Source organism: Pezoporus wallicus, unplaced genomic scaffold (genome assembly GCF_028554395.1).
Source record: "Pezoporus wallicus isolate ANWC-B61680 ecotype Strahan unplaced genomic scaffold, APGP_CSIRO_Pwel_v1 contig_4055, whole genome shotgun sequence".
Classification (NCBI taxonomy): domain Eukaryota; kingdom Metazoa; phylum Chordata; class Aves; order Psittaciformes; family Psittacidae; genus Pezoporus; species Pezoporus wallicus.
This window is the reverse complement of record NW_026642952.1, coordinates 639,382-661,597: the sequence shown is the minus strand read 5'-3', so window position 1 is coordinate 661,597 and position 22,216 is coordinate 639,382. Positions and strand designations below refer to the sequence as shown.

Sequence of the window (22,216 nt, the reverse complement as noted above, 5' to 3'; positions counted from 1 at the left end):
GCACAACATTACTTTTTTATCTTTTTTAATTAATTACTTCATATGCATTTTTGCCTTTTTTACAGTATTCTGTAACTTCTCTCAAGACCATTCCAGAATTGTGTAGAAGGTGTGATTCACAAAATGAAGACAGATCAGGTATGATGCCCACTTCTGTCCACACATAGTTTTCTAGGCTGCTTTGTATCGTGTACTAGTTGGCAATAATAGCTTCTTGGCAGTGTTCTGTTGTTTTGTTTTCTCTCATTTTTGTACAGCTTTCTGGAAACATGACTTTTTTTTTTTCCTCACCCCCCCCCCCTGCAACAGATGTTAGTTCATTAGAAGGAAAAAAAGTTCCAAAAAAGGATTTGGCTGTATACAGATAAATGTAGGGCTTCATCTCAGCAGCTCCAAACCACAGTATATGCAACAATTTACTTGAAAACCCGAGAAACCATTGGTGACAAGATGTAATAATGTAGGCGCCAATGAAAAAATGTTGGATACATTTACTACCCATATGGCCATGACCAGTTTGAGGGATGATGTTTTGCCAGAGTCTGAAACTGTATCAAGGATGCTACATGATAGAATCTACTCTAAGGCACACTGTAATAGTTAAGATTAAAGCTGAGTTTTTTAGTTTAATAGTGTAAACTAAATGAAGAATCATGGCATATATATGAGAACCAGCTGGAGACCTCCCCCCTCCCCCGACAAAAAGTGCATTTAGTGTTGGTTTTCACTCTTTAAATCAGATTAGTCCGCTTTTGTTTTTCTCTTTTTGATGGAGCGGAAATGAATTGGTGAGAGGAGCATTTTTGTTGAGCTATGAAAAGTTTATTACGTTTTCTGATGTTTTAATTGATCTTCCATTAATGTTGTTTCATCAAACACTTTTATAACAGAAATGCAAGACCTGGAATTTATGGGATGGTAGAAAGCTTTAAGACCTGTGATATACTTTGGGAACTTTTATTTCTCTATTTCCTTTCAGAGAGTTCTAAATGCCAAGGTGTGTAACTAAGTCAAAAGCTTCTGGGAGCTACTTCTTCTACAGAGTCATTAAAGGCCAGGTCATCACAACTGTGTGCCACTGCCTTTGGCAATAAAAAGAAGCAAAGCTCCCTTTAACATACCTGTTTGCCATGTTACTGCCCACTTATGGCACAGCAGTGATAGCACGTGCAGTATTACCTGCTGCAGGCGGATGCAAGGAAGAAGCAGAAAGGGAGAGGACCCCTGATTCACCCCTCTCAATTTAGAATCAGAATCATAGAATAGTTAGGGTTGGAAAGGACCTTAATATCATCTAGTTCCAAACCCCCTGCCGTGGGCAGGGACACCTCACACTAAACCATGTCACCCAAGGCTCTGTCCAGCCTAGCCTTCAACACCACCAGGGATGGAGCATTTACCACTTCTTTGGGAAACCTGTTCCAGTGCCTCACCACCCTCACAGTAAAGAACTTCTTACTTATATCTAATCTAAACTTCCCCTGCCTAAGTTTTAACCCTATCATCACTACAGTCCCTCGTCTCATTCTACCATTTCATGTCTCATTCTACTGCAGTCTTCCCCCTGTCCTCCACCACCCTTCCCTCCATATTCACAGAATCATAGAATTATAGAATAGGGTTGGAAGAGCCTTAAGATCATCTAGTTTCAACCCCCCTCCCATGGACAGGGATACTTCACACTAGACCATGTCGCCCAAGACTCCATCCAGCCTGGCCTTGAACGCTGCCAGGGATGGTGCATTTTTAGGTTTTCCTGCCTAAATTTGCACTGTCACTTCCCTATATTGGACAGCACTGGCCAGTGATCTGTACCAGTGGGAAGGTCATGTGGTTCCTTCCTCACCCTTTGCAAGATGTGTATGGAAGTCATGCAGTCATTACAATCTCAGTCCTGACTCCTTTGCGTTCTTCCTTGGATTTAGGGAATTCTGACTCAGGAAAATTCTAAGGGACCTTTGGAGCCAAAGTAGCCCCAGATGACAAGGTAAAAAATACATGAAATTGGAGAAAAGCTACAGGGCACATCCTGGTTTACACACAATAAAGCGTGATTAGGGGTAGTTGTTCTCTCTACCATCATGCTTCAAAAGAATTATCTTCTTAGCTAGTGTATTAACCACTAAGGTCAGCATTGTTCATCTTCAAAGATAGAAAATTAGAGTGTAGTTTAAAAATAGATCTAAGTAATTTTTCTGAAATGAAGTGTTAGCCAGCCTGTCCATTAATTTCCAGCATTAACTAATGTAGAATGATGAACTGAAACAGAAATCGGTCCTTTATGCTTTTGTTATTAAGCATGAAATTGGTTGCTTTCTTTCTGGGCAGATTTTATAAGGCCCCATGAGCAAATGGTGCAAGACATCTGTGTTCAAAAAGCTTCACTGAGCCATATAGCTGTTGAAGTATATTCTGTGACCTATGATGACTTTTGGTTGTCATTAAATGTATGTCTCAAATGAGGACAACATCCTATTCTAAATCTTTATTCAAAGGTTGGTAAAAGGAAGGAAGTTCATTTTTAATCTCCAGCAGTTATCCTTCTGCACTCTATTCATTCCCAAAATAGCTGTCATTCACAGAATTGTTCAAATTTGTTTCCTGTTTGAGAAAAAGAAATAAATCAGTGAATATGAAATTGAACACACTTTCTGTCTAAAGTTCTTTTTAGTTTTTTAGCTATAAGAAAAATTAAGGCAAAATTTGGTCTGGAGGCAGTGTTAAATGGCATAAATTTCACTGTTGTGCTCCAAATACCTCACAGGTAAATATGTCTGAAACAGTGCGGTATTTATTGATTGAATACTGAAGAATTTTCTTAGAAAAAAACCAACAATTAGTATCATCGCAGTGACACTTGTGATGCTTGTATATAAGCTCCTCTTCTACCTTATTTTTGCATCCTGCCTCTTCCTGTTTTGCACATTTTGTGCCAGAATGACCTCTTCTGATTTTTCAGTAGAACTTAACTTAGTACTTCCCTTTCACATCATTAGATCAGTCTGGACAATGGGACACACAATTTATTTATTTTGATATTTTCTTTTCCTCTTCTACATTCTCTACCTTAGAAATGACAGCTTTTGTATTGTTCTTCCTCATCCCTAGGTAAAAAAAAATAATTAGTTCACTGAGTCTTGTATTAATGTTTGAATTTCCTGGAAAGTGCACTGTTACTTAAAAAGATGAATTATTATTTACCTTGTTTATCCTTTCTTTCTTCTTTAGAGTAGCTTCTAATTCTACTTAAATGGGAGTAAACCTTCTTTGTTCTTACCTGTGCAGGGTTCTTTAATTCTTATGCAACAGAGCTTACATTGAAGAACCTAAAATTTTTCTGGAAGTTATTCCTATATTAAAACTGTAAAACAGTGCCACCTTCAGTTAAAATGGTTAAATATTATTTCAGTGATATTAATAGTAAATAGATATTCAGAACTGGTTTTGATTATGCTTTTATATGAAAGGCACATCCCTTCCTCCATCGCTTGAAGCCCCAGTATTGCTGCCAGTGTTGGGGATAAATTTATGTTAATAGCTGTGATGAATTTTCTAAAAGTTTCCCTAGTGTAGACAACAGCTCAGTGTCCATATACAAAGTCAGAATCACAGTGCTCTAAATGGACCTGGAATGAGTACAAGTCTTAATTGATTCAAGAGTCTGTGCTGAAGTCATATCACAGGGAAGAAGCTCAAGCATTTCTTTCACAGGACAGTAACACTCTGAATGTGAAACTTTTCAGGCCCCTAAATGATTATCTAGTACGTGAGCAATACAGTCAAATACTGCATTTAAAAAAATGTATAGGTAGTTGTCAATGAAAATTGCAAGCTTCCTTAATGATGATGATGGAAAGTGAAGAAAACTCCACAAGTGAATTTTTAAAGCAAGGAGGAAGAGTTTTAGGTAAAAGAAAATCATTTGAATGCATTTGGCCTTTGCAGCAACGGAATCAACCTAGCAGAGTTTGTTCTCATTTATATAATTGTAGAATCCGAGAATGGTTTGCATTGGAACGGACTTTCAAAGATCATCTAGTTCAACCCCCCTTTCCATGGGCAAGGACATCTTTCACTAGACCATGTTGCTTCAAGCCCCATCCCGCCTGGCCTTGACCACTGCCAGGGATGGGACAGCTACATCTTCTCTGAGCAATGTGTTGTTCCGTTGTCACATCACCCTCATTGTAACGGTACAAGACCTTGCACTTGGCTTTGTTGAACTTCATAAGGTTCACACAGGCCCAGTCCTCAAGCCTGCACAGGGTCCCTCTGGATCCTTTTCCTCAAGCAGACCAGCTGCACCACTCAACTTGGTGTCTTCTGCAGATTTGCTTAGGATGCACTCAATCATGCTGTCAATGTCATTAATAAAGTCATTGAGCAGTACCAGTCCCAACACAACCCCTGACACAACAAGTGAGGAACACCAGTTGTTATTAATCTCCATTTGGACATTGAGATGTTGACTGCAACTCTTTTGGGCGTGGCTATCCATCAAACCTATCTCTTCACATCAGGGGTAAGAATGTTGTTGGGGACTGTGTCAAATGCCTTACAGAAGCTGATAGTTTACATCAGTAGCTCTTTTCTTGTCCACTAATGCAGTTGCTCTAACATAGAAGGTCACTAAGATTAGTCAGGCATGATTTTCCTTTGGTAAAGCTTTGTTGGCTGCTCCTGCTCATCTCTCATCCATATAACTGTGATTCAACCACAGAGGTTCATGGAATATTGAAAAATCTATTAGGCATGATGAACTCATCACATCAGTAGGTAGTCTTATCATAGCCTGTGGGCTTACAAGAGCTCATGTAGTGCAGTGTTCTCCATTATTCAGTTTTACCATGGTTATTGATTGCACAAGTATGAAAAAAAAGTTTGAAATGCAGAGAGTTTAGAGATAGCACAGCCTGGATGCAGGTCAGGCCATTAGGTGTCATTGATGACTGATGAATGTTTGGATAAAAGGAAAGCATACAGTTTTTCCCCTGGACAGTCTTTCAGTGCAGTTTACTATAAGATACTGCTCTGGACCATCCTGAGAAGGAACAGAGGCAGCAAGCTGAAAAGGCTCAAGAGGTTCATTGAGGGATGTAGCATAGTAATGGGGATCACTGGTTGCCCCCTATGGAAGAACAGGAGTGAATTGATGCTGTTTTTCATTCCTGTTAAACTGGTGTGTAGGGTGTAAAGTGATGTAGTAAAGCAACATGGACTTACCTGCCAGTTTATCTGCCAATGACTCAGATCTTTACATCCAGTTTCCTGCTTGCCAACACCACTGCCTGTTGTATGTCCCAGCTGTTCAACAGCAACATTTGTCATTACAAAACGCTGGTCAAAGCATAAACCTAAATGAGTCTGTAGTGATGGCGATAGAAATACACTGTTACGAGTTTGACCATTTCCTCAGGCAGTCAGTGCTCTTTGAACGTGAGCCATTCTGGGTTCATGAAGATTTGGCATAGCAACATCTACAAATACCACTCTGCAGTATGTTCAGTTCATTTTGTAATGATAGTGATGTGTGATATGCAGCCTTTTGCCACCTCCTATTTGTGTTACCAGTGCTGTAAACTTCATGAAAACATCATCATTTAAAGAATGTTACTGTACCCATATGCCAGGGAGATAGGCTCTTGTATGCACACGAGCAATGAATTTCAATGGTAGTTTCCTTATAAAGCTAAAGTAAAAGCTGAATTTTTTGTTATTTTCGTTATACTCAGGACAATTTAAAGGTATTCTGGTGTTTGGCATTAGGTTTTAAGTATCACAGAAACTGCCTGTCACAAGGGTAAAGTTTCATCTGTGCGTGAGGTAGTCTTGTGGTTGGACAAAACTCATATAGTTACCCTATAATTCTACAGATGCTTATGTAAGAGATACAATTCCCCCTCTTGCTTCCCTCTGCCCTAGATACAGAGATGATGTTGAAAAATGCTCTGAAGTCAACAGATGCTTCCAATTGGAAACATAAGGATTTTATTTTTTTTTTTAGAAACTTCAAGGTAAAGATGGATTCCTAAAATAAAATCTAATGAAGTGGATAAATTGCAAGAGAAGTTACTCCCTGATTGTGCCCTTTTCTTATTATTAACCCCCAGTAGTTTTAGGAGACACCTGTAAATAAATAAACAAATACAAAAACTAAAAACAATCATTCAGGCCTCTTTATTCACCTTTTGCCTTTTCTCATCTTCAAGGAGAGCATAGATCACAATTTATGGTGAAGAACAACCTTTTCAAATTTGACACAGGTTTTCATCAGATACTATTTTCTTTTGTTCAAAGGAAATGGTTTAGCACCTCTGGTCTATCAAGCAGCACAATCCTTCTTTACTGATACGAATGAAGTCTCTCAAGTTTTTATGTTCCTCTCTCATTTTACTTCAGTGTCACTGTCCAAATCTCCATATTAGTGAATAAAAGTTAAACACATAATTTTGACACCCTAGTTGGCAAAAAACATTGTCATCATTTTTTTTGCATTTGAGATATCACTACACAGAAAAGATGTGGCTTATCCAAGATTATAACAGAGTTATTTGTCAGACTCTGGAATCAGGATAGCTGCTCTGCATTCTAGTTACCTTCCTTAAACTAAGACAATCCTTTACTGTTGTTTGTAAAAGAATCAAAACAGCACTTGTTTGACCCAGATGTTTAATGGCCTCTGCCCAAGTTCGTAAGTATGGCGAGATGAGCAAGAGGTTTTTCCTGTGGAGCAGCTGCTCACATGACTCCTGCTGTGCTGGTGCTTTGTTGCATAGGCAGCACTTGATTTGCTTCTTCAGGAAACAAGCATCTGAAAAGAGAGTAGAAGAGATTCAAGTCATGCCTTTATCCAGTCTGGGCTATGATTTCAATGCTCTCTAGGCAGCAACCATTTTGTTATTGCTTAAGCACTGATGCAGCCTGTACAGCAACCAAGTAGAAAACAGCACAAAGAAGGATTGTGTCTACCAGTCTAACTTGCTTTCTTCCCTACTGCTGTGTGGTTAAATGCCATATTCTAATAATTTATTAGATGCAGTGTAAATTCGTCACCCCAGTTAAGTGAAGAATATGTCTTTTAAGTCAGTAAAAATATTGCTAACCATTCTCTGTATTCTAGTTTGTTTTCTGGAAAAACAATGTTTGTAAAGGGGGGTTGGGAACAAAAACAGCGAAAAATGTGGAAGTACCTTACTGTGCTCTAACTGTAATGAAAGAAAAGAGAAATACATGACTTCACAATGATCCAAGACAGATTTGTAACAAATGCCATTCCTTCTTCACAGTATCCAATTTTACAATTTTGTCATCAGTGATTTATGTAAATATGTGTTATTAAGGTTAGAAAGTGGAGAAAGCCAAGCAACAAAATAAATGTAAGCCTAAATAAAGTGACAACAAACAAAATGTTGATGCCTTTTCCTCTGTCTAGACCCCTGTGTTGAAAGCAGTGTTTTCATAAAACTCAGACAGAATTCATTTCCATACTGAGTGCTTAATAGTTCCTGTCAGAGCAAAACAGCTGGGAAACATGTGGTATCCATTTCCCTGTATCACTTGGAAAAAATTTCACATGTAAATAAAACCAACATAAAAGTGTAGGCCTTTGAACCTAGAATCTTATACAATACATGAATAGGTCAGTACAGTGTGTTCTTTGTATTGGCCCACTAACTTACATGCCTTTTAATTATTTTTATTTTTATTTCTTCTTCGGAAATGTATTCTTAAGTGCTTCCAAAAGCATTAAGGTAATTTTCAGACATCTGTAACTACTAAGCCATACTAATCCTTTACTTCAGACATTAATGTTGCACTGAAAGTGTATATATGTTTCCTTAGGAAGGTGTTCATGGCAAATTGTGTGTTTTGACCACAAATTAGATCCCACTGATATGCAGTTAGCGCATGTAATAAATCTGCTTTGTTTAAACAGTATTCTTGACTTTTAGAATGCATTAACTCTTAGTGTACCTTGAAAGGGCATAGAAACTGCCTAAAGGCTTTAGTGGTTTTAGTGCTGTCCCTCAACCAAAAAAAAAGACAAAATAAGGAAAACTGTGTCAGAGTTCTGGGTCTGTGTGAAAGAGTGCAAGTTCTGTAGGATTAAGTTCAGGTTCAGTAGGATTAAGAGTTCAGGTGTCTTAAGCTCCCTTTCTCATCTGCAAATCATATTCATTGGTCAAACTCCAGGTCCTGCAGTGCACTGAAATAATGGTCTGGAATACCCAGAGCTATGTATGTGTGTGGGGAGTGCGTATGTGTGTACAGGTTATATATATAAGAGATGGAAAGCTTGGCAGAGAAGGCCAGCATAGAGAGAAATGGAAAAGGAAGCATCATGCCTGAATAAGTAGGGTTAATTTTCAGATCAGAGACTCACAGAATCGTTTAGATTGGCAGACTGCTTGAGATTATGTAGTTCAAAAGCCTTCCTTAAGGAGAGTCAGCTGGAGCAGGTTAAGTTTAGGACTGTCCAGTTGGATTTTGAGTATCTCCGCAAATGGAAACTCTGTATGAATTTCTCTGCGTAACTTGTGCTAGTGTTTGACCAGCCTCACAGTAAAAAAAAACATTTTCTTGTGTTCAGGATGGATTTTTGTGGGTTTCACTTTGAGCCCATTGTCTCTTCTCTTGTCAGTGGGCATTGTGGAGAAGAGTCTCACTCCCCCTTCTTCCCTGCTTCCCATCATGTAATTACATTTAAAGATAAGATTCCTTCTGACCATTCTCCAGTGGACAGGACCACTGTAAACACCACTAAGCTCTTATTGATGACCATTACATGATTAGAACTACTTTATTTGTAATTGATTACAATGCATGTCCTGTTTGAAGAAAGTTTCTTCTCTGGAGTCTCAAATTCTTCATTTGTTTTGATAGAGATGCTGTTAAAGCTGCTTAGATATGAATGTGGCATTTCATCATTAAATTCTTGTTTCCAGTGTTTGGCCAAGTATATCTTTAAAGCATGCTGTATCATGTCACCTGTCTGGTAGTAATTACTTCTAAATCACATTCTTCAATTTCTCTAGTTTCCAGCAGCAGCTGGAACTGTGGAGTCTCAACTCTTATTGGAAATGCACAAAAACCATCAGGAATTGCAGATGTGTGCAATAAATTCAGACCAGTGAAGAGGGTTTCCCCATTAAAGCATCAGCCAGAAAGCTCTGAGAACAATGAAAGTGATGACTGCAAGAATCAGAAGGGAGAATACCAGAAAGGTAGTGATTCTCAGTCTGCCTCTCCAAATGATGACCAGAGTCCAGAAGAAGAAGAGAGCCTTAAAAGCAAAAACATTGAGCCTGCTGTTATGCTTGGGGAGCTGGAGCACTATGACCTGGATATGGATGAAATTTTGGATGTGCCTTATATTAAATCAAGCCAGCAACTTGTTCCTTTTACAAAGGTAGTTCCTGAGAAAAAACTTTTGGGTGTGTGTTCAACAGTGAATGGTCTTAGCAGCAAGACCTGCTCTGCAGGGAACACAGAGAGCTCGCCTGCTAATAGCATGCAGTTCTATGTGCTGTCTCCTGTGAAAGGCTCTCAGCTGAGAAAAACACAGCCTATTGTCCTTGATCAGCACAAGCATTTAACAGAAGAATTAGAGCTTTCCCAGCCTTTAGTGAAGTGTAGCTCAGTCCATGAATCCGAAGCCCAGGGTAAGGGCTTCCTCAGCAGGACATTTGTTGATCCTCATGCTCACAAAACTGAGAAGACTATGCCAAACTGCCATCTGAGGACTTTCCACCTGCAGACAGCAGTGGCAGAAAACAAGCAGCTAGAGGAACTGAGTATGAACTGGAACAGTGTAGGGGGCCCAGAAGAGAGGAGCGAAGAGGGAAAAAAAATTAAGAGCATCTTAAATATTGTAAAGGAAGGCCAAATATCTTTACTGGTAAGTATCATCTTTTTCATGAAACAAGAAGAATAAAGGTTATGGGGTTTATTAAGCCGGCAAAGCTGATGAAGCACATATTTTGAAATTCTGCCTTTTTTATCTTGTGCGCTTCCTCATAATTGAGCATATGGGCTTCCAAATGGAAAGTTTTAGTCTTTAAATCAAATATGTAACAAAACAAAGATACTAGTTTTATGTAAAGACTACCAAGATTGCTAGTGTATGTAGTACACTGAAGTGTTATAGAAGGCATGAGTTTTACCTGTTGATTCACTTAAATATTGAATTTAAATCTTCATCGTTTTACAACATTTGTGGGTCGCTTTGTATAATTATTGCTGATTTACCTCAGTTATTTAGAGACTGATGATGGAAACAGAGGGGCCTCTGTTGTATTCTGATTATTATTCAGGAGTTTTCATGCTGTCTTGTTGCTGCAGCATTCACAGGCAGGAGCTTTCTCTGAAGCCTCATTGGCCTCTGACCCATATGAAATTTTTTAGTAAATTTGAGCACGGTGATCAGACACTATCAATGATGGTTTCCAAAGTAACTAGATTTAAGTGAGCACAGTGATTCAGAGAATGGGATTTCTACTCAGGGCAGCTGGTGAAGGCACAGTGTATGTATAAGAACTGGTTTTGTTAGATTTTTGTTTAGCTTCTCTGTTTACCAGTCTAGCTCAAGCACAGAGGCATGCTGTTAACGTAGCAGCAAGAACAAAAGCAGATATTCAAAGACTATACTGAGGCACAAGACAATATTAGACTGCTCAGTAAGAAATAGAAGCAAATTAAATTCACTCTGAAATAGGAGCAGAGAGAGGAAAAGGAAGTCACCATAGGCAGATAGGTAGTAAGAAAATGCATATTATTCCCAAACAGTTCGAAAATTTTGCATGAAATAGACTAACTTAACTATACTCTTGCAAGTCTGCACACCTCTAGGAACTTACTTCTACTTCTTAACTCCATCTTCCGTCTTCTGTTTTCCTTCTGGATTTTCTCAGTCTTACTGTTTTGTCTCAAAATTACATTTGAGAAGAAATAATGTATTAGCTCATGGTTGTGTAGTATGTATACATAAATGTGTAGTATGTATACATAAATATTCCAACATTTTTTTTTAATGGAAACAAGGTACCATTTGTACCACATGTGTTCTATTATGCAGTTTAACTTCATTTTAGATGGTGCTTAATGGAAGCTGCCACTTTTGTGATGAGCAAAATTAATCAGGAATTTTTTTTTTTTTAGGAGTCATAGATGTTTTCTGTTCAATTACTCATCAATATCTTTCTAAGTCAGACTCTTACCAGTGGTGCCACATGATAGGATGGAAGACCAGGGGTATAAACTAAAACACAGGAAGTTCCATCTGAATACAAGCAAGAACTTTGTTACTGAGCATTGGAAGAGGTTGCCCAGAGAGGTTGCAGAGTCTTCTTCCCTGGAAATATTCATGAGTAATCTGGACATAAACCTCAGCGACCCTGCTTGAGCAGGTGTCAAGATGACCCCTGGTGATCTTTTCCAAACTCAAGCATTCTGTAGTTCTGTAATATAATGGAAAAAAAAAAAAAAAAAAGAGAAACCAAACACAAAATGGACAGAAATTATGAAAATGTAGGTATTTTCACAGGTACTTAATTGATCAAACTAGTACAAAGACTTAAAGCTACTTAAGATCTTGCACTGACAATTGTATGACAGTTGCATGAAAAAGAGAAACTACAAGTGAATCAAGCCAATTCAAACCCCATCTCTGTCCTTCTGTTAATAGTAGCCAGTTTGCATACAGTGAGGTGAAAAGCTTCTGATTTTGAGTTATAAAAGAACATTCCTGTGAGGAAACATCTTTGTGTTTGGCTTGTGTCTTGGGATGTGAGGCTGTAACTAACATAATGCTTTTCTTAATAGCCACATTTAGCTGCAGATAATCTGGATAAGATCCATGATGAGTGTGACAACAACCTGTTACATGTAGCAGCATCAAGGGGACATGCAGAATGCCTGCAGCATCTCACTTCTTTGATGGGTGAAGACTGTTTGAATGAACGAAACATTGAGCAGCTAACTCCAGCTGGATTAGCAATAAAGGTAAACTAGTCTTTGTCTCCACTGTAATCATAGAATCATAGAGCACTCAGGGTTGGGAAGGACCTTAAGATCATCTAGTTCCAACACTCCTGCCATGGGCAGGGATGCTTCACACTAGACCAGGTTGCTCCAAGCCCTGTCCAACCTGGCCTTGAACACTGCCAGGGAAGGAGCATTTACCACTTCTTTAGCAACCTGTTCCAGTGCCTCACCACCCTCACAGTAAAAAACTTCTTTCTTATATCTAATCTGAACTTCTCCTGTTTAAGTTTAAACCTGCTATCCCTTGTCCTATCGCTGCAGTTCCTAAGGAAGAGTCCCTCTCTGATATCCTTATAGGCCCCCTTCAGATACTGGAAGAATGCTATGAATGCTGTGCAGCCCCTCTTCTCCAGGCTGAACTGCCCCAACTTTCTCAGCATGGGGTCTCACAAGGAAAGAGTAGAGGGGCAGGATCACCTCCTTTGACCTGCTGGCCACACTCCTTTTGATGCAGCCCAGGATACGGTTGGTTTCTGTGCTGTGAGTGCGCACTGAAGCCAGCTCATGTTAAGCTTCTCAGCAGCTAACACCCCCAAGTCCTTCTCCGCAGGTCTGCTCTCTGTCACTTCTCCTCCCAACCTGTAGCTGGGCCTGGGATGGCCCTACCCATTATCTTGCTCTTATTATGTTGGAAAATGTGAAAATTACTGTTGTTGCTGCAGTAAAATAAAACATAGTGGTGCACAGGAAGGCTGATAGTTAAACATACTGATTCTGGTTCTTTAGTAAGTGAGATTGAATAGTTGGATGCCATTTCTTTTATCCACTAAATATCTTAAGAAGAAACAAGGAAAGGGGTGAAATACAATACAAGAGTTTCTTATTCTTCTGGGATTTTATTGTTATTTACTTCTTGGGAAAACTTTAGAAATGGAAAGAGGACTGCTGGATTCCAGGTTTGCATCTTTGAGGCATGTTTTCAGTGACCTATGGCCCTGATCCAAGTTTCAGGGTTGTGGTTTTCTTTCAGTTTCTCTGGGACAAGCCATATGAATATAAACCTAAACCAACAGCTAGTTGTACTAATGAAATGCTATTATAAAAGTCAGGTATTTAGCTTCAATACCTTGGCCCATGTCCAAACTGAATAGTTACAGCCTCCCAATTTAAAGTCTTACAATTTTACTTGGAAACCGTTTTCTTTCTTGTTTGTTTTTTGTTGTTTTTTTCCCCCAACCTTCGTATGTTTTGTATTTATAGTCAAATAAAATCTTTTGTCTTTTTCTCCAGAAAGGTTAGCTTTTTTAATGATTGGCTCCTTTAATTTTTATAATAGTTGAGCATGCTTTGACATTCACAGAAAAATGTGTAAATGTAATGGAGTTTTTAATGTAAATGGGGGTGCTAAGGCCCAAGTGTTTCTAATGATGACCTGCATGGCTGGACTTGACCTGGATCATTGTGAAATGTCTTGACAGCCTTAAAGTAATTTGGCATAATTAAACTTTGTAGTCCTTGAGTCTTACTTCCAAAGTGGTTTTGCATACTGATAGAATGGACTTTATTCATTCCAAGTTCCAGAATATTACACCATGTGGGGCATGCACCTGTGTTTTACAAGAAAACTTGCATGCAGGAACAGAAATTTCCATGCAAGAAAATTTAAGCAATTCACTGATGATGCATAACGTTTCCCAGTAAAGAATTAATTAATTAAAACTAATTCTTTCGATTATAGTACTCTTTCTGACCTTTAGCTGTGAGCTAGAGAGAGAAAAATGGAGTGCTGTTATGTCATACTGTCATGTTGATAAGTTATTTTAACTAACTGCGGAGAAATCTGTTCCACATTAGCAAAATTATCTTATTTAGCAAGTAATTTATTAATTCTTTAGCTTAAATTTAAAAAATACAAAATTATTTTACTCAGTTGTGATACAAAGGAAAAACAGAATAAAAAAATTATTAGTCACTAATATTCAAACTCAAATATGATAAGGGGGATTTTTTGTAATATACTAAAAAGAACAGAAGTAGCTTCATTGTTTCACTTCATTATTGAAATTGAGAGAAAAAGAGAAAAATAAGTAAAATATAATGGTGTGCATTTTTGTGTTTATATACATACATTACATATGGAAAGAATAAGACAAGTATCAGTTTACTCTTATTCCAGTTTTTATTACTCCCGTATAATTTTAGATGGGTTTATCACAGTATCACAGTATGCTAGAGATTGGAAGGGACTTCAAAAGATCATCTAGTCCAATACCCCTGCCGGAGCAGGAACACCTAGATAATGTTACACAGGAATGTGTCCAGGCGGGTTTTGAATGTCTCCAGGGAAGGAGACTCCACAACCTCCCTGGGCAGCCTGTTCCAGTGTTCTGTCACCCTCACTGAGAAGAAGTTTCTTCTCAAGTTTAAGTGGAACCTCTTGTGTTCCAGTTTGTACCCATTACCCCTTGTCCTATCACTGTTTGCCACTGAGTAGAGCCTGGCTCCATCCTTGTGACACTCCCCCTTTATATATTTATAGATACTAATAAGGTCACCCCTCAGTCTCCTCTTCTCTAAATTATAGAGACCCAGCTCCCTCAGCCTTTCCTCATAAGGGAGATGCTCCACTCCCTTAATCATCTTCGTTGCCCTGCGCTGGACTCTCTCCAGCAGGTCCCTGTCCTTCTTGAACTGAGGGGCCCAGAACTGGACACAGTATTCCGGATACGGTCTCACCAGGGCAGAGTAGAGGGGAAGGAGGACCTCTCTCGACCTACTAACCACCCCCCTTCTAATACACCCCAGGATGCCATTGGCCTTCTTGGCCACAAGGGCACAGTGTTGGCTCATGGTCATCCTGTCGTCCACTAGGACCCCCAGGTCCCTCTCCCCTACACTGCTCTCTAACAGGTTGTTCCCCAACCTATACTGGAACCTGGGGTTGTTCCTGCCCAGATGCAGGACTCTACACTTTCCCTTGTTATATTTCATCAAGTTATTCCCTGCCCAACTCTCCAGCCTGTCCAGGTCTCGCTGGATGGCAGCACAGCCTTCTGGCGTGTCAGCCACTCCTCCCAGCTTAGTGTCATCAGCAAACTTGCTGATAGTACACTCAATTCCCTCATCTAAATCACTGATGAATATATTAAATAATACTGGTCCCAGTACTGACCCTTGGGGCACTCCACTAGTTACAGGCCTCCAACTAGACTCCGCCCCATAGACTACAACTCTCTGGCTTCTCTCCTTCAGGCAGTTCACAGTCCACCTCACTACCTGATCATCCAGACCACACTTCCTCAATTTAGCTGTGAGGATGCTGTGGGAGACTGTGTCAAATGCTTTGCTGAAGTCAAGGTAGACCACATCCACCGCTCTGCCATCATCCATCCACCGTGTTATTTCCTCATAAAAGGCTAAGAGATTGGTCAAACATGATTTCCCCTTGGTGAAGCCATGTTGACTGCCCCTCATAACCCTCTTATCCTTGATATGCCTTAAGATGGCACCAAGGATAAGGTGTTCCATCACTTTCCCAGGGATGGAGGTGAGGCTGACTGGTCTATAGTTACCCGGGTCCTCCTTCTTGCCCTTTTTGAAGACTGGAGTGACATTTGCTTTCCTCCAGTCCTCAGGCACCTCTCCCGTTTCCCAAGACTTGGTAAAGATGATGGAGAGTGGTCTAGCAATGACTTCCGCCAGTTCCCTCAGCACCCGCGGGTGCATCCCATCTGGACCCATGGATTTATGGATGTCCAGATTGCTCAACTGGTCTCTAACCCATTCCTCATCAACTAAGGCGAACCGCTCCGTTGAGCTGACTTCATCTGAGGTCTCAGGGGTACAGGGCTCTTCAGGACTGCCTGCAGCAGAGTAGACAGAGACAAAGAAGGCATTCAGTAACTCTGCCATCTCTGTATCTTCTGTCACCAGGGCACCCATCCCGTTCATCAGTGGACCTACATTGCCTCTGGTGTTAGTTTTATCTGCCATGTATTTGAAAAAGCTCTTTTTGCTGTCCTTGACCCTTCTCGCCAGGTTTAATTCTAAGGAGGCCTTAGTCATCCTATCTGCCTTCCTACATCCTCTAGCAGCAGCCTTATATTCCTCCCAAGTGGCCAGCCCCTCCTTCCATGACCTGTAAACTCTCCTCTTCCACTTGAGCATACCCAGCAATTCCCTATTTAGCCACGCAGGTCTCCTGGCCCTCTTCCTTGACTTCCTATGTGTCGGGATGCTCCGATCTTGAGCTCGGAAAAAGCAATCCTTGAATGCCAACCAACTATCTTGGGCCCCTTTACCTTCAAGCAGCCTTGCCCATGGGATTTCCCCTAGCAATTGCTTGAAAAGGCCAAAGTTTGCCCTGCTAAAGTCCAGGGTTGCAATTCTACTTGCTATTCTACTGGTCCTGCCACACAAGATCCTGAACTCCACCATCTCGTGGTCACTGCAACCAAGGCAGCCCTCAACCCTTACTGCTTCGACCAGACCCTCCTTGTTAGTGAGGATGAGATCCAGCAGCGCTCCTCTCCTGGTCGGCTCATCCACCATTTGCAGGAGGAAGTTACCATCCATACACTGGAGGAACCTCCTGGACTGCGGCTGGGTTGCCGAGTGGTCCTTCCAGCAAACATCAGGGAAGTTAAAATCCCCCACGATGACCATGGCCTGTGACTGTGAGGCCGCTCTCAGCTGCCTGTAGAAGGCCTCGTCAACTTCCTCACCCTGATCTGGTGGTCTGTAACAGCAGCATCGCCCCTGCCAGCCTGCCCCTTAATTCTCACCCACAGACTCTCAACTCGCTCATCATCTGTCCCTGGACAGAACTCGGTGCACTGTAGTTGCTCCTGCACATAAAGAGCAACCCCACCACCCCTCCTGGCTGGCCTGTCTTTCCTGAAAAGGACATAGCCCTCCATGACTATATTCCAGTCATGTGAGCTGTCCCACCACGTCTCTGTAATTGCCACCAGATCATAGTCCCCTGACTTAGCACAGGTTTCCAGCTCCTCCTGCTTATTTCCCATGCTGCGCGCATTGGTGTACAGACATTCCAGGGAGCGAGCTGAGCACACCGATTTCACCCTAGGATTATAGGAGGCCTCCCAGTCTTCATCAATTCTGGAGCGCTGCTCCACTGGGGCAAGCCCAGCTACATCCCCAGCCCCCTCTGAATCTAGTTTAAAGCTCTCCAAATGAGCCCTGCTAATTCGTGCCCCAGCATCCTTTTGCCTCTGTGAGATAAACCTTTCCCACACGCCATTGTCCAGACTGGTGCCCTATAAAACCAGCCGTTATCAAAGAATCCAAAGCCCTGCCTGTAGCACCAGTCTTGAAGCCAATCGTTTATATATAATATAATATTTGTTACAGTCTTCTGTTTGTTTTTGTAAAAAGACTAAAACTTTAAATAGATATTTCTTTCCTTTTCATGATAGCTTTTTCTTTTTAATGTACGCAAACGGTTTTTTATATTTATGTATGTTGATCTCTCTAAGGTTTTGACTGAGCAATTGAAATACTTGTTTCAGCTATAAAGAATATAATAGCCTTTATGAACATGAGAGCTGAAAAATTAAGTAAGAACAGGCTGGAATGTAAGTCTTGCAAAACTGCATTTAGTGAGGTACCGTTGCTGAAAAGTAGCTGCAGCAAGGGAAGCTGCTAAAAACTCTTGCCTTTAAACTGGGCCACAAGTGTGGTCTGAAGAAAATGTTCATATCTTTCCAAAGTATCTATGTCCCACTTCACAGTAACTTGCAAACTACTAGGAGCGTGCATAACAGCTTGGAAGTCTTGAAACTAGGCTGTAAATGTGTTCAGGCCAAGAACCACCTCCTTGTTTCTGTTTATACAGTATCTATTACAGATAGGTCCTAATCCATGAGGATTAGGTGTTCAGCTACTACGTACATAAGAATAATTTAGGAAGCATGGATTTGAATAGTGATTAGTGCATATCAGAGTTTGTAGGGAGACTGTTCAGTCTGCTCCAGCAAATTATCTTATTTAGTCATTGAGCCTTGCTGTACAAGTGATGAAAACAGAACTATGGTTTTTCTCTGAGCAGTCTGACAGGACCAGGTTATGTATATAATACTGTTTGACTGCCACTTTCACTGCAATCAACAGCCGAACCATAACTGATACGGGACAAGATAAACAAGTGCATTACATGAGAGCAGATAACACATTTTCAAACAAACTGGAATTTCATAATATTTTAATAATTCTAATAAACTTTTCTGTGTTTAGTAGACGTGTTTAGAGCAGAAACAGTTGGAATGTATATTTTTTATTTGTTTAGAATGGCCAGCTGGAGTGTGTTCGATGGATGGTGAGCGAAACAGAAGCTATTGCAGAATTAAGTTGCTCAAAAGACCACCCAAGCCTTATTCACTATGCAGGTTGCTATGGCCAGGTATGACTTTAATTTACTTTTTTACATAGATTATTTTGGTGCTTGTAGAAGAATTTCAATGTAAAGCATTATTATCATTTTATGGCTTTTAACTACAGGTGTTTTTAGTTCAAATATAGAAAATCTTTTGCCACTTAATCTCTGTATTTTTTTCAGTAAGTTCCCTCCTAAATTCGGGGGGGGGGGGGGAGGTCTTCTTTCTCTCTTTCTGTCTTTCTCCTTCTCTCCCTCCCTCCCTCCCTCCCTTCCTTCCCTCCTTCCTTCCTTCCTTTCTTTCCTGACTTTCCTGTCTTTCCTTTCTTTCTTCTTTCCTTTCTTTCATTTCTTTACTTTCTTTCTTCTTTCCTTTCCTTTCTTTCCTTTCCTTCATTTCCTTTCTTCCTTTCCTTTCTTTCCTTCATTTCCTTTCTTTCTTTCCTTTCTTTCCTTTCCTTCTTTTTTAACTAATGGCTTGGAGAAGATTAGGTGGCATATTAGGCCAACCTATCAGTCTCAGGAACATAGAATCATAGAATAGGTAGGGTTGGAAAGGACCTTAAGTTCATCTAGTTCCAACCCCCAACAGGTAGGGAAATGAGCTGTCATAATCCCTAGAGGACTCCTAGGACATATTAGAAAATCATCAAACATTTGGGGATAGTTCACATTTCCTTTCCAGGAGAGATTAATCTCAAAAAAAAATTGGCAAATTGTGGCAATTTAGGAATTCAGTATATTGGCAGTGAAGTGTGTTGAAACTTGAACACCATCTGCCTACTTCTAGCTGGTTTTATTGAGAACTACATATAAAAGATGTTGTAAATTGATCCTCTTCCACACCTCACTTATCTGTAAATCTAATGATGAGAAAACACAAGAAGTACAGCATTTCAGTGCTTTTCTAATGTCTGGGGAAACATATACCACTTAATTGCACCACATTCTTATCCCACAAAGTCTGTTTTTCCGAAGTAGACCTTTCAATAACCTCTGTTCAACAGACTTTCTCCAGGATCTTCTATACAAGGAATAGTGATAGGTTATTTTTCTATAATCTCTTTGGCAGGTGGTCCAGTTTAACGCTCAGTTTCTACACCAGAGATTAAGAATAAATGCAGAAAACCCACTATTTTTGTGCTAATGCTTTTTTCCTCTTTACTTGTTAAGCGAGAACAAGCAAAATATAACCACTAAGAAAATTATCTTTTTATTTCCAGTACAAGTGTGGTTGTCTCATTCAGTGCCATAGAATTATGGTGACATATTTCTGCTGTTAACTGATCCTGTCCAGCCATGAATTTACTGGAGGGGGAAGGAAAGAGAGGGGGCAGGTTTGGAAGGCTGAGCTGGAAGTCTACCCTTTCTCTTCCTGTTTCATTGGGCACAAAGACACACTTGATTTCATGTTATGCAAAGACCTCCTTTGCCTTTTTTCCATTCACCTACTATGCAGATGTTACCGGTGCAAGTTAGGACCCTGCTGAATATACTGATTGATGGTGTCCTGGTTTCCACAGCAAGTTTGACCTGTAAACGTACCACTGAATTTAGGGAGGCTTGGAGCCAGATCAGGATTGGATTCAAGAAAGGTGTGTTTGCTACTGGGAAGAAAACATCTGGAAAAGAAAATTTCATGTGAACTTACATTCATATCTTCAATTGATTAGCCTAATTTTGTCCTCATCTCTGAAAATATTTGTACAAGCTAAATCCAGTAAGCTTTGGGTTTTTTTTTCAGTCAGCTATGCTATCTAATTCCAGGAACAAACCTGGCACCCTTTATATAGATTCTTTTCAGAGAAGGATGGAAGCTCTACCAGTTAAGAAACACCAGTCACCCATGAAATTTAAAAAGGTAATATATAAATTGCTGACAATTTTTCTTAGTTAGCTGAATGCCAAAGAAAGTTCACATGTAATGGCAATTATCTTTTATATATATATATAATTCATAAATATCTTGCAAACATGAGGGAATGTAGAGGCTGAATGTTTGCCAGACTGTCTTACCCAACTGTGTTAAGGCAAAAAAAAACAACTTTGAGAAATTCAAATATGTAGCTGGCACTTTCCTCAAAGTTTTGATTTATTTTTCCATTACTTACATGAGAGATAATCTGTGTAAACACTGGTCTTGGCAGAATTACAAGAGTAATATTTTTACGAGGAAGACCTGTTACTGAATCATTTTCTAAAAGAGTCAGTCCATCCATTGTTTCCCCAGACATTAGACATGGCCACCATATTTTTCTTCAATAAATATCATTTAGAATGGGCAGCAAAAGGGAGTTGATAGCATAGCTTCTATGTTGAAGGTTGTCAAACCACAGTCATGGCCTGACTCCAAAGACGTCTCAACAATGTTACATTTTCCAGTGAGAGAGGAACTACATAAGTTCATGTGATGGAATATAGGAAGAGCTTAAAGTCAACCTGTAGCCTGATCAGCTGCTCCTCCTATCAAGGGCTTCTTTACGCATGGGATTATGCAAGATACAAACAGGCCTGTTGGCAGTCCTCTCCATGCCAGGTATAAATCACAGGTACATGGCAGATTGTGTACCAGCTATGTCTGGCACAGACACCATGTGACAGGAAGAAGTGGTGGTGCAGTCCTAGATTCACATAGTAGTAGTTCCTGAGTAAGAGTTTCACAGGGCTGTAATTTCTTCCAACACGGATACTGTGGTAGCATGCACTAGCACAGAAGAGGCAGATGGGGGGGGGGGGGGATGCCGAGGGTTTGTTGCCTCCAAGCTCCAGACAGTCTAACGGAACTTTAGGGAAGCAGAGCTACAGCATGACTGAGAACCTAGAAAGGGTTCCGAACACCACTTGGCAATGGTGTAATGTGGAGAGCACAATGGGCAGGACAGTGTGACATGCAGGTATGCAAATGTCTAACAACACACCTATTTTTCACCTTCAGGATGTTTGAAGATGTTCCCTGTCTAATGTAATTTTTGCAAGAATAATGTATTTTTTCACTCACTCTATGGTGAAGGGATATTGGGAAGGGTACCTTATTTAATTAATATCAACTGATGAGGTTAAGATTAGAGTTGGTCCTCCTCACCGTGCTAAGCCTTCCATTTGTAGTCTAATGGTTTAAATGGTGCATGTTAGTTCTTTCTGCTCCAAAACTCAGCCAAAGTCTGCAGCCTGTCACAAAGCAGAAATTATGTATTGTGACATTTTCCCAGGATCTATTTTTAGGGAGGCTTGAATTATTATAGGCCTAGAATATGTGAGAGAGGTTATTAACCACTGCTACAACATAAGGCCATTGTAGGTCTTAGAAGGATCAGATAGACTAAGTAATTTGTCAGTATTTGTCATTTCCTGTTACATAACAAATATGTGATTATTTTCCATTATCTTAATCTCATGAATTTTCTGATCTTTCATTTTGTCTGAGTAAATTGAGTTGATTTTTTTAACCTATTCCTAAGAACACTTTTGTCCCAAATAGATAATGTATTACTGAAGTGATACATTTTTCATATATAATTTTTTATTTTCCCTAGATGTAAATGAAGAAAGTAGCTGGGTTTGCGTTTTTGTTTTGCTCTGGATTGTTTTGTTTTTGTCAAGAGTACGTTTGTTGAAAAATACGGTTATTTGAGAGGAACACAAACTCTTTGAGTAGGCCTCTGACTTTGAGCCTGTGATCAGCTGATGCACAGACAGTCCTAAGTACAGATGATTACCTTTAGCCTTCCAGGCACTTGATTTCCATGTTGATAAGATAAATGAATAGAAAGCATCATTTGCTCCATGATGATAGTGATCATAAAATTACAGAACATGCTTAACATTCTAGTTCCTATTATG

At 40.0% G+C, this 22,216-nt stretch overlaps 1 protein-coding gene across 3 annotated transcripts in view; it reads left to right on the top strand.

Moving 5' to 3' along the window:
* The window catches only part of SNCAIP (synuclein alpha interacting protein), a 75,743-nt gene that overhangs the window by 32,023 nt on the left and 21,504 nt on the right, over positions 1-22,216 (top strand). For all 3 annotated transcript variants that reach the window (XM_057433289.1, XM_057433290.1, XM_057433291.1), the window contains exons 3-6: positions 66-138; positions 9,036-9,898; positions 11,821-12,000; positions 18,290-18,403. In XM_057433289.1, the coding sequence (XP_057289272.1) occupies positions 66-138; positions 9,036-9,898; positions 11,821-12,000; positions 18,290-18,403 (1,230 nt within the window). The remainder of the gene's footprint in view (positions 1-65; positions 139-9,035; positions 9,899-11,820; positions 12,001-18,289; positions 18,404-22,216) is intronic.